General features: G+C 54.2%; 8 protein-coding genes across 8 annotated transcripts; 5 read left to right on the top strand and 3 right to left on the bottom strand.

Moving 5' to 3' along the window:
- The first annotated feature begins 930 nt into the window (after positions 1-930).
- On the top strand, positions 931-1,776 carry BBK36DRAFT_1184017 (hypothetical protein). The gene has a single exon (XM_024896380.1). The coding sequence runs from the start codon at positions 944-946 to the stop codon at positions 1,751-1,753; it is 810 nt and encodes a 269-aa protein (XP_024746257.1). The 5' UTR covers positions 931-943; the 3' UTR covers positions 1,754-1,776.
- A 661-nt stretch (positions 1,777-2,437) lies between these two features.
- BBK36DRAFT_1136464 (RNI-like protein) lies at positions 2,438-4,329 on the bottom strand. Its single transcript, XM_024892986.1, has 5 exons — positions 4,180-4,329; positions 3,850-4,123; positions 2,655-3,741; positions 2,575-2,599; positions 2,438-2,517 (listed from the first exon to the last, which is right to left on the bottom strand). Exons 2-3 carry the CDS (start codon positions 4,045-4,047, stop codon positions 2,656-2,658), a joined length of 1,284 nt encoding a protein of 427 aa, XP_024746258.1. The 5' UTR covers positions 4,048-4,123; positions 4,180-4,329; the 3' UTR covers positions 2,438-2,517; positions 2,575-2,599; position 2,655.
- A 345-nt stretch (positions 4,330-4,674) lies between these two features.
- Positions 4,675-6,272, top strand: BBK36DRAFT_1136465 (hypothetical protein). Its single transcript, XM_024892987.1, has 4 exons — positions 4,675-4,841; positions 5,022-5,176; positions 5,322-5,384; positions 5,457-6,272. Exons 1-4 carry the CDS (start codon positions 4,767-4,769, stop codon positions 6,127-6,129), a joined length of 966 nt encoding a protein of 321 aa, XP_024746259.1. The 5' UTR covers positions 4,675-4,766; the 3' UTR covers positions 6,130-6,272.
- Positions 6,273-7,169: 897 nt separating this feature from the next.
- BBK36DRAFT_23254 (hypothetical protein) lies at positions 7,170-7,937 on the top strand (the record flags this gene model as incomplete). The annotated part of the gene is made up of 1 exon (XM_024897956.1): positions 7,170-7,937. The coding sequence occupies one exon, from the start codon at positions 7,170-7,172 to the stop codon at positions 7,935-7,937; it is 768 nt and encodes a 255-aa protein (XP_024746260.1).
- A 606-nt stretch (positions 7,938-8,543) lies between these two features.
- Positions 8,544-10,265, bottom strand: BBK36DRAFT_1136467 (26S proteasome subunit P45). The gene is made up of 5 exons (XM_024892988.1): positions 10,176-10,265; positions 10,070-10,097; positions 9,915-10,006; positions 9,734-9,848; positions 8,544-9,672 (listed from the first exon to the last, which is right to left on the bottom strand). Exons 2-5 carry the CDS (start codon positions 10,070-10,072, stop codon positions 8,560-8,562), a joined length of 1,323 nt encoding a protein of 440 aa, XP_024746261.1. The 5' UTR covers positions 10,073-10,097; positions 10,176-10,265; the 3' UTR covers positions 8,544-8,559.
- A 209-nt stretch (positions 10,266-10,474) lies between these two features.
- Positions 10,475-12,388, top strand: BBK36DRAFT_1136468 (T-complex protein 1). The gene is made up of 4 exons (XM_024892989.1): positions 10,475-10,642; positions 10,703-10,754; positions 10,808-11,463; positions 11,528-12,388. Exons 1-4 carry the CDS (start codon positions 10,592-10,594, stop codon positions 12,368-12,370), a joined length of 1,602 nt encoding a protein of 533 aa, XP_024746262.1. The 5' UTR covers positions 10,475-10,591; the 3' UTR covers positions 12,371-12,388.
- Positions 12,389-12,833: 445 nt separating this feature from the next.
- Positions 12,834-13,363, top strand: BBK36DRAFT_8042 (hypothetical protein; the record flags this gene model as incomplete). The annotated part of the gene is made up of 3 exons (XM_024898556.1): positions 12,834-12,920; positions 12,988-13,100; positions 13,159-13,363. 3 exons carry the CDS (start codon positions 12,834-12,836, stop codon positions 13,361-13,363), a joined length of 405 nt encoding a protein of 134 aa, XP_024746263.1.
- A 121-nt stretch (positions 13,364-13,484) lies between these two features.
- BBK36DRAFT_1128106 (hypothetical protein) lies at positions 13,485-13,646 on the bottom strand (the record flags this gene model as incomplete). The annotated part of the gene is made up of 1 exon (XM_024891581.1): positions 13,485-13,646. A coding segment is annotated over one exon (162 nt), but the record flags the coding sequence as incomplete, so codon positions are not given.
- Between the last annotated feature and the right edge of the window lie 110 nt (positions 13,647-13,756).

The raw sequence follows: 13,756 nt of genomic DNA on the forward strand, positions 1-13,756 counted from the left end.
GCCCAACTGATTCGGCTTCCTTTTTGCTTCCCTCTTTTCCCTCTTCTTTGACCCTGCAGTTCTTGCTCTCTCACTCTCCGCGGCTATTTCCTCTGCATCTCGCATCTCCCGTCTCCTGCGTCTTCTCTTGCTTCTACCCCGCCGGTTCCAGCCTGTCGTGCTTCTCGCTTCTGCTTCCACCTGCACCGGCTCGACTGGCCTCCACTTCTCCAATTCGAAACGATCACCGCTGTAACTAGCTGGCATTCCGCCGATAGTTGCCGCTAGACGCACCCGTGTTGTGCTGAGCTGTCGGTTGACCCCCTCGTCCGTCTGGCGTCCCTGCAGCCCAATATCCTTAGCACGCTGCAGTATCCGCTTCTAGGCACGAACGAACCTGAACCTGCAGCCGCTCAGAGAGGAATATAATAAAAAGGAGTCTAGAGATTCCTTCTTCGTTGCTTCCTCACTTTCTCTTGACCTTTCGCTTTGCTTTTGCTCTTGCTTTCCTCTCGTCTTCTCACCTCGCCTCGACTTTATCCTTAGTGTAGTGCAATAGAACAAGCCAACCTTCTCCTTCTCACAGCCTCCTGCTTGCTGTCACAGCTCGGGCGCCCTTCACTCGGAAGATATCCCCTCTCTTGCCTGCTTGATACCCAACCGGGCCGTCGCTCCCCAATCGGAACGATTCACACGCCTTGAAACCAAGTGTATCCGGGCAATATATCACCGCAGTATCTCGTTTGGTAGATAACCTTAACTGGAACACCATCAGGTATCCCCAAGTTGCTTTCTTTGTACTGCTGCGTTCTTCATTCAAGCATCGTCGAGATAGCCACCAATATCTCCTCGCAAGTCTCGCTCTGCTGAACCGTCACCCTTTCATACCTTATACCGGAATACATGCATACACCTTCCCTCTTCCAACCACAGCGCTAACTCATCCATCTGATCTTGCAGCACAATGGTGTCACTGCAGACCAACATGCAAATCCACGACGAGCTTGCGGCGCTCTTCTCACGGAACATGACGTTCAATCCGGAGGCGGTTCCTAAGGAGATGCCCCAGGAAATGGCCATCACTGAGCAGGCCAACCAGCCGATCATCTACTCTATATCACAGCACTACAACCACTCTGCGCACATTGCCAAGCCGCAACTACAGGCTCAGGACGCTCACAGGCGGTCGTCAGAACCCCCGCAAAGCGAAGTCGTCTCATCAGAGACGATACTGCGAACACACGGCGTTGACCCTGCTGCACTGACGCCCTCGCAACTACAACTTTTCCGCATAGCGGATGCTGGTCAGAAGAGACGCCTGGTCGAGCTATGGAGCATCTGCCCTCCGAATAGCGGTGGAAATGCCTCAGCTCTTGCCTGGAACAGCACCACGATGGAGCAGGAGGAGCATCTGGCTCAACTCCGTTACGAGCAACAGCAGCACAACCATGCCATGAGCCTAGATGGCACGACGGTGCAGACATCAAACGGCACGTGGGTTCATCAAGCAAGCCAGGAAAGCGAGCCCTACATGATGTCTGGATATGAGGAGATTATGCGACGAGAGCGAGAGCGCGAGGAGGCCAACTCTCGCCCAAAGGATGCATATAGCACCTTTGGCACCTCTATTGGCGGTCCAAGCTACACACCCGCCACAGACCCCGTCTACCTTGGCGCAGACTATGCCCGACACCAACTGCAGATGGCGTTGGCTGAGCAATACGGCGCGTTTGAACAGCACCGAAGTCAGGCGGTGGACGTTATGGATATGTAATTATAGCCAATGCAACATGACAACGCGTCGTCATGGCCCGCCGGTGGCCACACGCGCGGCTGGGTATTGTAGCGCAGACTAGCTCTTGGAGGGGGTTTTCTCTTGTCAGTCATGGATGGTTGAGTTAAGGTTCCAGATGTCGTTCTTTGCAAGGGAACTCAGGCGAGGGATTGTTTTGAGAGGGCGGCTGGTATTGGGATTCATCTTGTCAGCTCATGTTGTTCTTTTCAAACTCTTCTCTGTCTTTCTCCCCTCTAAACTCTTCTCTTTTGTTTTCACCTCTCCCTCAGACCCCCTTGCCCCCATACCCCCCCTTTCCGTGATCGTCTCAGTGATAGCTAACGGCTTTCTTCTACAGAGGGTTATGGTGAATGATGTGGTGTGGATTGAGAGGTATGTATCCCTTTTCCTCCCTTCTACCCCTATTTCCAGGTACTATCCGCATGTAAATGCCAGGTCCATGGCCACTTTGGTTGTCCCACGTAGAGTGAAGGCATCTACAGACTTTGTCAATATACTATTTTCTTATCGTGACAACTTCCCACGTAATTTGTGACTATTTGATACAACTGCTTCTTTTTCTGTGCCGACTTGCATACAATTTTATAAGGAGGGCGCGTAGTATCACACGCTTTACGATGAATGTTTAGAGTGCATTTCAAGGCAATCAATCAATTTTTGGCAACTACTTTACATATGTATGATACACAAGACATAAAGACATGAGAGCTACCAACTTCTAACGGGGGGTATCGAATTTGTTTTTCTTGTTTTCATTCGGTGACAAGGGATGCATGAGTGTAAGGGGGTTGTGTATGTGGATGTCTAATAAGTCAATTCGTGAACGTCAAAGAAAACGAAAAGGACCCAAGAGCAAGAAAAAAACGAGGGGGGAAATAGCATCAGAGCTGAGTGGTTTCCAACTGCTTCGCCAGCTCGTCCACCTCTTTATCCTTACGCTGGGGCACGGGCTGCTCCTGGGCCTCCTCGGCCTCCTTGATGAGCTTGTCGGCCTTTTCCTTGACTTCGTGTTCCTCCTCCTCCTTCTCCTCCTCCTCCTCGCTCTCTTCCTCTTCTTCCTCCTCACTCTCTTCCTCCTCGAGGTCGCTGAGGCTGTCAACGCCCCACTCGTCCTCAATGATGACATCGCCAGCAAACTGCTCCTTTCGCTCCTCGAGGAGTTCCTGCAGCTTGAGGATGGCGTCGTCGTCCTCGGTGAACCTGTTGCCGTTGAGCTCGATGCGTTTCAGCGCGGGCAGGGCGATCTTGGCGGCGTTGGCAAGGGCTCGGACACCCTCAGCCTTGATGTCATTGTACTGCAGGCGCAGAGTCTCGAGCTTCTTGTTCTTCTCCAGCGCCAGAGCCGCGGCCAGCAGCAGGCTGCCCTTTGCGCTCAGCAGAGAGTCGCCGACGCCCAGCTCCTGCAGATCCGCCCACGTCGGCACGACCTTGGCGAGGGCTCGGGCGCCCATGATGGTGAAGGTGTTGTCCTGCAGGTCGAGGACGCGCAGCTGGCTGGCGTGGTTGAGGCCTTCGCTGAGCAGGCGGGAGATGCCCTCCTGTCGGATTCCGTTCTGCACCATCTTGATCTCCTTGATGTTCTTGTGGAGGCTGTAGGCCCTGGCCCAGGCGGCCATGCTGCCGTTCTCGAGTCGATTCCGGCCGCAGATGACGGTCTCGAGGTCGGGCACCTCCTTGCCCTCCTTGCGAGCGGCCTCCTTCTTGGCGTGGAGTTCTGAGAGCGCATCGGCGACCAGGATGCCGGCGTGAGGGCCGAGGCCGTTGTTGTTAAGGTAGAGGTGCTGCAGGGGCACGTGGGAGGACAGGAAGGCCACGAGCGGGGCCTGGGTGTTGAGGCCAAAGGCGTTGTCGTTGAGGTTGATGGTGGTGAGGTGGGGGTGGTTCAGGATGGCGGTGAGGATGTGGGAGATGCCGGCGGGGATCTCGTTGAGCAATCGGCCGGTGAAGAGATCGGCAAAATTTGCGGACTGGGAGAGAGGTTTTGTTTTTTCCTTGTCAGCCACCTATGCGATATGCGAGGACTTTTGTTCCACCAGCGCCGCCGCTCACGGGAGACTGCATTTCATCCAACTTACCTTGAGAGTCTTCTTGGTGGCCAGCACTTCACCAAGGCGCTCGCAAGCACCGACGCCGAGCGTGTTGCCCAAGAAGCGAACCTCCTCGACGTTGTCCATAGCGATCAGCGGGGCGATGTGAGGCTCGATGTCCTCGGCGGTGTCGAGCTTGAGCCCCTTGCCCTCGAGGGAGAAGACCTTGGAATTGGAATCGGCCATTTTGGCAGGCGGGAAGAGGTTGCCTTTTCGAGTTGAGAGCGAAAGATAGTATGATGATGTTCTAAGTAGCTATAAGGAAGTGCTGGAAAAGCGCGCGAGAAGACGGAGAAGACAAAGAGAAGCGAGAAATCGGGGAGGCTGCGAGCCCTGCGTGGATGGTTTTTTGGTGAGGCGCTGCGAGGAGTGAAAATGATTGACGGGTTTGTTTTGAATGGTGGGGGCGGGGCATGAGGCGGGCATTTGGTTGGTTTGCCTGGCAACCTGCAGAGGACGAGGCTGAGGGGAGCTGGACGAGTACATTGGAGACTGGCACGACGCTGTGCTGACTGATACCTAGGCGCTATAATAGGTGCTGGCGAGGCCTGAGGACGGCCGGCTGCAGCGGGAGGTTTCAGCGGGTTTTGGGTGCTGGTGCTGCTGGAGAGGCCGCTGTAATACTCGCTGCTACGTCAACCATTCCAGTACCTATAGTAGTTGTACTGCCTGACTGGTCAGGATACAATACAAGCATCATCGAGGCCCCACCTTTCCTGGCAAGCACCAGAACATCCCACGAGCACGTGACCCGAGCCAATCAGCGTCGGCCCATTTCGGAACGATGGATTTTCTCGAAGTTATCACCTTCTCCCGCTGAGCCCTTTTGGATCCCGAGATCGACTCCATCGCCCTCATTCTGTGATTGCGGCTCCCCCTGCGGCTTCGGTACAGCTTTGCCAATCATGCTGGCAAGGTCGACTCTGCGCCCGGCGCGCGCCCTCAATGGGCTCCGAAACGCCGCCGTCAACGTCTCCAAGGTGGGTGCAGCACCAAACAGGCCACGAGCTCGGGGGAGGGAAAAAAGGCATTGCCGAGGACTGAAGCTCGCAGCGAGGCTGCAGGCATTGGCCTCCCCCGAGACGCATCACGGACGTGCCAGTGTACAATTCTATTCGAGTTCCTGGAGCTGACATGTTTCTTCTCTCGTCTCCTTACAGCGTGCTGCCTCGACCAGCTCGGGTGCTGCCGAAGCTTCTCCCGCGCGCCTCAACCTCGCCGCTATTGCTTCCACTACCCTCGCCGCCGGCTCCATGGCCTGGTACTACCATCTCTACGGACCCGTGGCTTTCGCTTCGTCCCCTGCTGAGGAGGGGTATGTTCTCTTTTTCTTTTTTTCCCGCCGCGGAGACAAGAAGCACTTTGGCCGCATCCTGGCCATCTGTGCCTGATGCGGCATAAAATTGCTTCCTCAGCTGGCTACCTCATAGACGGCCAATTGCTAACCGATCTGGCGGCAGTCTTCACCCTACGCAGTACCCTTGGGTTCACCAGCAGTTCTTCAAGTCTTTTGATCACCAGGCGTAAGATGACATCCTGTTTCTCCCCAGTTGGAAGAGCTCGACTGCTTACACTCCGGCTTCTACGTATATTAGTCTTCGACGTGGCTTCCAGGTCTACCGCGAGGTCTGCGCCAGCTGCCACTCCCTCAGCCGAGTTCCCTACCGAGCCCTTGTCGGCACCATCCTGACTGTCGATGAGGCCAAGGCCCTGGCCGAGGAGAACGAGTACCCCGACGAGCCCGATGAGCAGGGCGAGATTCCCATGCGCCCCGGAAAGCTGGCCGACTACATTCCTCCCCCCTACAAGAACGACGAGGCCGCTCGCTTTGCCAACAACGGCGCCCTCCCCCCGGATCTGAGCTTGATCGTCAAGGCCCGCCACGGTGGCTGCGACTACATCTTCAGCCTGCTGACCGGCTACCCCGAGGAGCCCCCGGCGGGTGTCAAGCTTGCTCCCGGCATGAACTTCAACCCTTACTTCCCCGGCACCGGCATCGGTATGGCTCGTGTCCTGTACGACGGCCTCGTCGAGTACGAGGACGGCACGCCCGCCAGCACCTCGCAGATGGCCAAGGACGTTGTCGAGTTCCTCAACTGGGCCGCCGAGCCCGAGATGGACGACCGCAAGAAGATGGGTATGAAGGTCCTGGTTGCCACGACTGCTCTGTGGGCCATCAGCGTCTACGTCAAGCGATACAAGTGGGCTTGGCTCAAGTCCCGAAAGCTCGTCTACGACCCCCCTGCGGAGACCAAGACTCGCCGATGAGGGACGTGAATAAAAAAAATTCCCTGTGTGTATTGTGTATACTACTAGTCTCCTCGTTTAGAAAGAAAACAAAACAAAAAAGCTCTTTTGTCGGTGGAGGCGGGTAAAATGGGTTGGTTGTTTCAGACACGAAGTGGTGCATGGCTGAGTTAGAACTTGAGAAGAGAAAATGCAGATGCCCTTTTTTTCATGCAGCTTGTCTCTTGAAAGTGTGAGCTTGATACGGCTGTTGGAGAATCCGGACTGGATATGTATGCTCCAAGGCTGTATGGACGGGAACTGTGTATAACCTCTGGTTGTTTGTGAGCCAGAGAGCCAGTACTGAACGCACAGCAAAGGGCTGATATCTAGGACGAGACTGAATCAATACATTGTAGGAACTACATGTGGTTCCCTGCTCCTGTATGAATGGCTAAATAGATCCCTTCAATGAGTAATATCTTATAGCTCCTTACTAAGTAGTATCATGATAACACAGCTTATTAGACCGCCTGCAGTCAGACAGTTCGCCCAAGACAAGATGAACCCACCCCGGCACCTGCAAAAGCGCACGGCAGAGCCAAACCTCCAATAGAATCGCCCCAGCTCGTCACAACGCGGCTCAACCACAATTCACCCGGTGATTAAGCCGAACTCGACGGCCAACTTCCATCCTTTCCTCCCTTCTCAACAAAACATTGAGTCCGAGAGAAAAATCTTGCTTTTACCTTTCCAGACATTCGTTCTTCCTTTTTCTCTCCTCTTCGGATCTTTCTCTTTTTTGAGGGAGAGGCGAAAAGACTGGGCACTCATTCTTCAGTCTCGTCTTTTTTTTTCTTCTCTGCTGCTTCTTTGCCGCTTTTGCTTGGCGAGTCTTTCCATCATTTTGCGAACCCGGTGATTCGCGTAATACAGCCTCCCAATCCGCCCGATACTCAACGTCCGTTCCAGCGAAATTCGATCGAAGCGAGCTTTTTCTTTCGTCTTCGGAGCCTCTTTCAATCGCGCATCAGAGCGAGAGCCCCCCTTCTCAAACCGGGCAAAGAAAAACCTCCCCAACAATGCCCTACGTCGACAACGACATCCCTCTCGCCACAAAGCGCAAATGGGACGACGACGACGACGAAACCTACAACAACAAATCCCCACGAACCGTCCTGAGCCCACGCGAAGGAGCTGCTGCTCCAGGGCAGCAGCAGTCCTTCGATGCGTCGTCCATCTCGACGACACCAACAACGCGCAAAACACTACACCCTACGAAACGGTTCAGGCCAATTCACCAAGACAGCGATAGCAACGCCGTCCACTCCTCCTCACATCACCGCCGCGAGCAGCCCTCAATATCTCCTCATCCTACAAACAACAAAGTCATCAGTCTCCTACCGTGCCACGTCTGCCATCGACGGCCAACCAAGAAGTCGGATCTCGATTCCTTCGCCAGGTGCCAGGCGTGTCGCGAACAGACCTGCTTCATATGCATGCGCGAATGCCAGGGAAGGATGAGCACTCCATATAGTAGTACCAACAAGTCAGCTGTGAGGGGGGAAGTGGACAAGGGGGGTGAGGAAGAGGAGGAGGAGGAGGAGGAGCAGGCACTTTCACGGTCTTTTCACATGCACGACGTGGACGCGTCGGCACCTTCAATACCGCACACCGACGATGATATTGATGATATCGATGTCGACATTGGGGACGATGACTGTGAACGGAGGAGAGAGATATATACACACCACAGCATGATTTGCAGTCGGTGCTGCGTCGAAAAAGGTGCCGAGGGCGAAGTCATTTGCCTGGGATGCTTGGCCGATCCGTGTATCAACACCCCTTAACAACCACCACGGGCAACGACGAAACTCACCACATTACTACATTTTGTCCTAAGAAAGAGGACAGAACCAGGATGGTACAAGAGGGGGCGGATACCTCTGTGTATACCCCCCCTTCACGATGAATGACGATTCTTTCACATCAAGTATTATAGCGCTAAACTGTCGGGCTTTTTCTTCTTCTTCTTCAACTCGGAGTCGCAATTTGGGATTCGGAAAAGGCATCACTGAGCTACATTGCTATCAGGCGCACCTCTTATATATAGAATACAAGATAGGAGGATATCCCATGGGTTTATATATATGTTTAACATCATTTTTCGGTACATACGACTCTGCAACATAATCACCTTTGTTTGCTTCATCATCTGTTTTGGCCCTGGTCAGGGTCTTGGATAACATTGTGTCTGCGCCAGTCGCCAGAGGTGTCTATTCAAATGCATAACTTGATATATCACAGAGACTGCATATATGATTTTGTAATTTACGGTCAACATGGCAACTGTTCATAGACGCCGTTTCTATTCTCCTTGTGGACGAGACCTCAAGGACGCATCGACATGCCCGCAATTCGCCCTTAGGATAATTACTCCAGTAACATTGAGAGGGAGAAAAAGAAAGCTGTCTAGTTGTATTGCATGTACGTTGCTGTTGAGTTGAACTTGAGGTTGCCCTTGATGACCTTGTCCACCGCGTCCAAGAAATCCTTCTCCGAAGCCACCTTTCTCCGCGCTCGGATGGCAAACATGCCGGCCTCGGTGCACACGCTCCTCAGCTCGGCGCCGGTGGCGTTGGGGCAAAGACGGGAGATGAGCTCCCATCGAATGTCGCGCTCGACGGACATGCTCTTGGCGTGGATGCGGAGGATGTTGGCACGGCCCTCGAGGTCGGGCAGCGAAAACTCAATCTTGCGGTCGATACGTCCCGGTCGCATCAGGGCAGGGTCCAGCGTAGACGGCCTGTTGGTGGCAAACATGACCTTGATGTTACCTCGGGCGTTGAAGCCGTCCAGCTGCGTGATAAGCTCCAGCATGGTTCGCTGGACTTCATTGTCACCGCCAGCACCGTCATCGAATCGCGCACCGCCGACAGCATCGATTTCGTCAAAGAAGATGATGCAAGCCTTCTTTGTCCGCGCCATCTCGAACAGCTCTCGGACCATTCTGGCGCCCTCTCCGACGTACTTTTGTACAAGTTCACTGCCAATGACTCGAATGAAAGTGGCGTCTGTTCGGTTGGCGACAGCTCTGGCGCACAGCGTCTTTCCGGTTCCGGGAGGGCCGTAGAGCAATGCGCCCTTCGGGGGGTCGATACCGAGGTTTGAGAACCTCTCTGGTGAAAGCAGGGGCATCTCGACAACTTCTCGCAGCTTCTCGACCTGTTCTTTGCAGCCGCCAACATCTCCGTATGTGACATCTGGCTTCTCCTCAACAGTCATCATGGTGACGCTGGCATCGATCTTGGGCGGCAGCGGCAGCATGATCTGATACTTGTTTCGGTCCACACCAACTCGCATACCCTCCTCAATATCCGTGGGGCTGACCCGGTCTCCAAGCTGGACGACGAACTTTGCGATTTGCTTGACGTTGATGACATACTTGCTCTTCGACTCGTCTCCCTTCTCGTCGGCGATGATCTTTGTGCAGCGTGCCACCTGGAAAGGCTGCTCTTCAGACATCCGTTGTCGATCGGCCGCGACGTCCCATAGATGCGGTGGTGCGAGACCGGTATCCGACTCCTGTGTACAGCATGATATGATTAGACACGTGTAGGTGCACGACGGTAGCGGCATCTCGTACCTTGATGCCAATCTTCTCGTCTACGCTCTGTTGCTTCTCCTTGATCTGTTTTTCGAGCTTGGAGATGGCCGATGCATACGGCGCAGCGCCATATGTCTTGAGGACTTGGATATCCCTAGCTCTGGGTTAGCACTCTCTCCCAGCGCCAAAGCAGCGTTGTTAACACGAGGGCCGTCCGTACTCATCGGTGAGGGGTGTGATCTTCTTCTCTTCTATCTCATCGTCGGCGTATCGCTTGGAGTACTTTTCCCAGTTTTGGCCGGTTGCAGAAGGCTTCGACAGTCAGTAATGAGTAATGGGCCAAGTACTGTCCGAGCTGGAGGCGAGATGCCTTACCATGGTGGGATGTGCAAACCGGACGCTGTCCGAGACGCTGTGAGAGTTTCGAAGGTGTAATAGACGAGATATGCCAAAGATTAGAGGCTAATCCAGGATAATCGCTGTGCCGGTATGGTGGGAATCGGCTCGCCGTGGGTGATGCGCGTCCGGAGCGTTGTATGATGGTGTTTATGATGGTGATGAGATGAAGGCTATCGAAGCATTCCGTAATCTGAGTTGCCTTGAGCTCACCTCACACACGGACCCTGCTGGCGCTAGGCTGCTTCGGGCCAAAGCAGCAGGCGGGCAGGGGGGGAAGCAAGGGAAAGCACCGCCGGAGCGTGGATTATCTGTCGCGCCGACTCCAAAATTTCCGCGTTACCAAGACGGCGGAGTAGGGCAGGCACTGGAAGGTGGGATGTCAACCAGGCTCCAGGAACCCGCGAACTTCCAGTTGCTTCTCTGCCCAAAGCTCGCCGTGATCGAGCCTTTCCGGAGCTTGCGTCTGCATTTCACGAACCAGAACCAAACAGTCTCAGCATGTCTGCACCGGCCGTTTCGGGCGGCGAGTCCAAGAATGTCGCCTTCAAGGTGGGAAAAGCTGCCGTTGCTGTCCGGAGCTCCTGAGCTGCCCCGCTAACATGGACGCAGGACAAGGAGAAGCCCATGGCGGTGCGCTCGTCCAACATTGTCGCTGCCAGAGGTTTGTTCGATGGTTCGGGCTACGGGTAGTCAAGTTGCTAATTGGAAATGCAGCCGTTGCCGATGCCATCCGGACGTCTCTCGGCCCTCGAGGAATGGACAAGATGATCCGCAGCGGAAAGGGGGAGACCATCATCACCAACGATGGAAACACGATGCTCAAGAGCATGTCTGTCATGCACCCGACAGCAAAGATGTTGGTCAACCTGTCAGGAGCTCAGGATGTTGAAGCTGGTGACGGCACGACCTCCGTCGTTGTCATCTGCGGCAGCCTCCTCGGCGCTGCTGACCGACTGCTGTCCAAGGGCATCCACCCCTCCGTCATCTCAGAGTCTTTCCAGAGGGCGTCCGCCGCCGCCGTCCAAGTCCTGCACGACATGTCCCAGCCCATCTCCCTGACCGACAATGCCTCCCTTCTCCAAGCCGCCAACACATCTCTGTCATCCAAGATTGTGTCTCAGTACTCGAACCTCCTCGGCCCCATGGCTGTCAATGCCATTACCAAGACGATCGATGTCAAGACTGCGGAGAACGTTGATCTCAAGAACATTCGCATCATCAAGAGGGTGGGAGGAACAATCGAGGACAGTGAGCTGGTGGATGGTCTGGTCCTCACACAGCCTGTTCTGAAGAACGCCGGTGGTCCCTTTAGAATGGAGAAGGCCCGCATTGGTCTTATCCAGTTCCAGCTCAGTCCTCCCAAGCCTGATGTAAGTTTTGGATGCCATGGCCTCATGCCTCGAGTAGGTCTGGTTGTGCTAACTGCCAAAACAGATGGAAAACACGATTCAAGTCAATGACTACCGCCAGATGGACAAGATTGTCAAGGAGGAGCGACTATATCTTTTGAACATGGCCAAGAAGATCAAAAAGGCTAAGTGCAACGTGCTCTTGATTCAAAAGTCCATCCTTCGCGATGCCGTCAACGACCTCTCCCTACACTTCCTGGCCAAGCTCGGCATCATGGCCATCAAAGACATTGAGCGAGACGAGGTCGAGTTCATCTGCAAGTCCACTGGCTGCAAGCCCATTGCGGATATCGACTCGTTCACCGAGGATAAGCTGGGCTCGGCGGACCTGGTGGAGGAGGTGCAGTCATCGGGCTCACGCATGGTCAAGGTCACCGGAGCCAAGGCCACGGGCAAGACCGTGTCCGTGGTCGTGCGCGGTGCCAACTCTCTTATCCTGGAGGAAGCCGAGCGAAGTCTTCACGACGCTCTCTGCGTTCTCCGATGTCTCGTCAAGAAGAAGGCCCTGATTGCTGGTGGTGGCGCTCCTGAAATCGAGATTGCGGCTCAGCTGTCCAAGCAAGCGCGCAGCCTGACGGGCACCGAGGCCATCTGCTGGAAGGCCTTTGCCGACGCCATGGAGGTGATTCCCACGACGCTTGCCGAGAACGCCGGTTTGAACAGCATCAAGGTTGTCACCGACTTGAGACACCGCCACGAGATGGGGGAGAAGAACGCCGGAGTCAGCATCAAGTCGGGAGGAGTCAACACCAACATTTCCAAGGAAAATGTCTTGCAGCCCCTGTTGGTCAGCACCAGCGCCATTGAGCTGGCGGCCGAGACTGTCAAGATGATTTTGAGGATAGACGACATTGCCTTGTCAAGGTAGAGGACGGCTGCTGCCGGGTAGTGGGATTGCTGTGTGCTGTAATTATCAAATGTAAAGAAGCATATATTGGCCTATCTTGCCTTTTGCGTGTTCCGCTTTTCCGCCTCCGGCTTGGAGAATCAAATGCTCCTTTTAAATCAATTTGTGAAGCCAAAAGCGAACCAAGAGTAGTCATTGATACCTAGGTACCTACCTCATAATCTTAGAAGGGGTTGGCATCGCGCCTACCTTTCTCGATGAGGTCAGATGCGCCCAGCTTTTCGAAGAGTCCCAAGCTCTTTCCCTCATATTTTTGTTCCAGCATATTGCGTTCTCTGCCCCTCACCTTCGTAAATGCATGTCTGATGTCCTAATCGACAAAGTCTTTGCAACTCTTCCTCCATTGTTCCCGGCAACGACTGGTGCTCTCATCCTCACAACTTCTATACAGATCAAGGGATAACCTGCCGTATCAGTCACAACAATGCCTGGAAGGATCACTCGATCTCGCTCCAGCGAGTCTCCAGACCCAGGCGATACTATGCTGGAAGCAGACAAGATAATTCGCAAGGTTCGTCCAGTCACCCCTTCTCATCCACGACGATCCATGGAGGACGTAGAGACTGAGTACAAAGTAGCTCAAGAAAGAACGCGAAGACAATATCGGAGCAGTAATGGCCGAAAGCAATGCGGCTCTGACGGAACTTCGGGAGAAGGCCGCTTCTTGGCAGCGCGACTTGCAACAACAGCGGTATGGAAGCCGCCGATTCTTGAATTGTGAACCTGGGCTGATTTGCTTTCATGCACAGGCAGAAGCGGCGGCTGGATTGTATTACGAGATTGATTGAACTTGAAGATCGAAAGGGTGCAATCGAAGACAAGATGGGAAGCATCAGTGCGAAGGCGCACGCAACAGTTGAAGAGTTGGAGGCTATGCTGATGGCAGGATACGAGGGCAGAGAGAAGGATGCCGCCATCGCCCTGGAGAGGATTGCCGGAAAACGGGAGAGCTGAATGGTAGAAGCAAAGATAAACGCCGTTACTTTTTTGAGAGAGGAATCTATATGTGGGATATTGTACACAAGTCCTGATACCAGGACAGAAACGACGGGAGTTCAAGCTGTTGTCGTTTTTGTTATACGGTGAATCCGAAGCCCTGCATGCAGCTCTTGTATTGGTCGACGAGTGACCTGCAGTCGGCAGCGGGATCCTTGGCCGTGGAGAAGAGCATGCATTCGTCGCGCCTCGACTTTTCCTCTTTGCATACGCAGCACGGCTGGGGGGCATCAGAGTTAGCAACATCATGATGATCTCTTGCAATTGGAGGCGTTTTGTTTCTCGACGGGATAGTCGGAAAGACGGACCTTGGGCTTGGAGGCAGTTGTGGAAGAGGCTGTGGGAGAGGTA

This window comes from Trichoderma citrinoviride (genome assembly GCF_003025115.1).
Source record: "Trichoderma citrinoviride strain TUCIM 6016 unplaced genomic scaffold BBK36scaffold_15, whole genome shotgun sequence".
NCBI classification, from domain to species: Eukaryota; Fungi; Ascomycota; class Sordariomycetes; order Hypocreales; family Hypocreaceae; genus Trichoderma; species Trichoderma citrinoviride.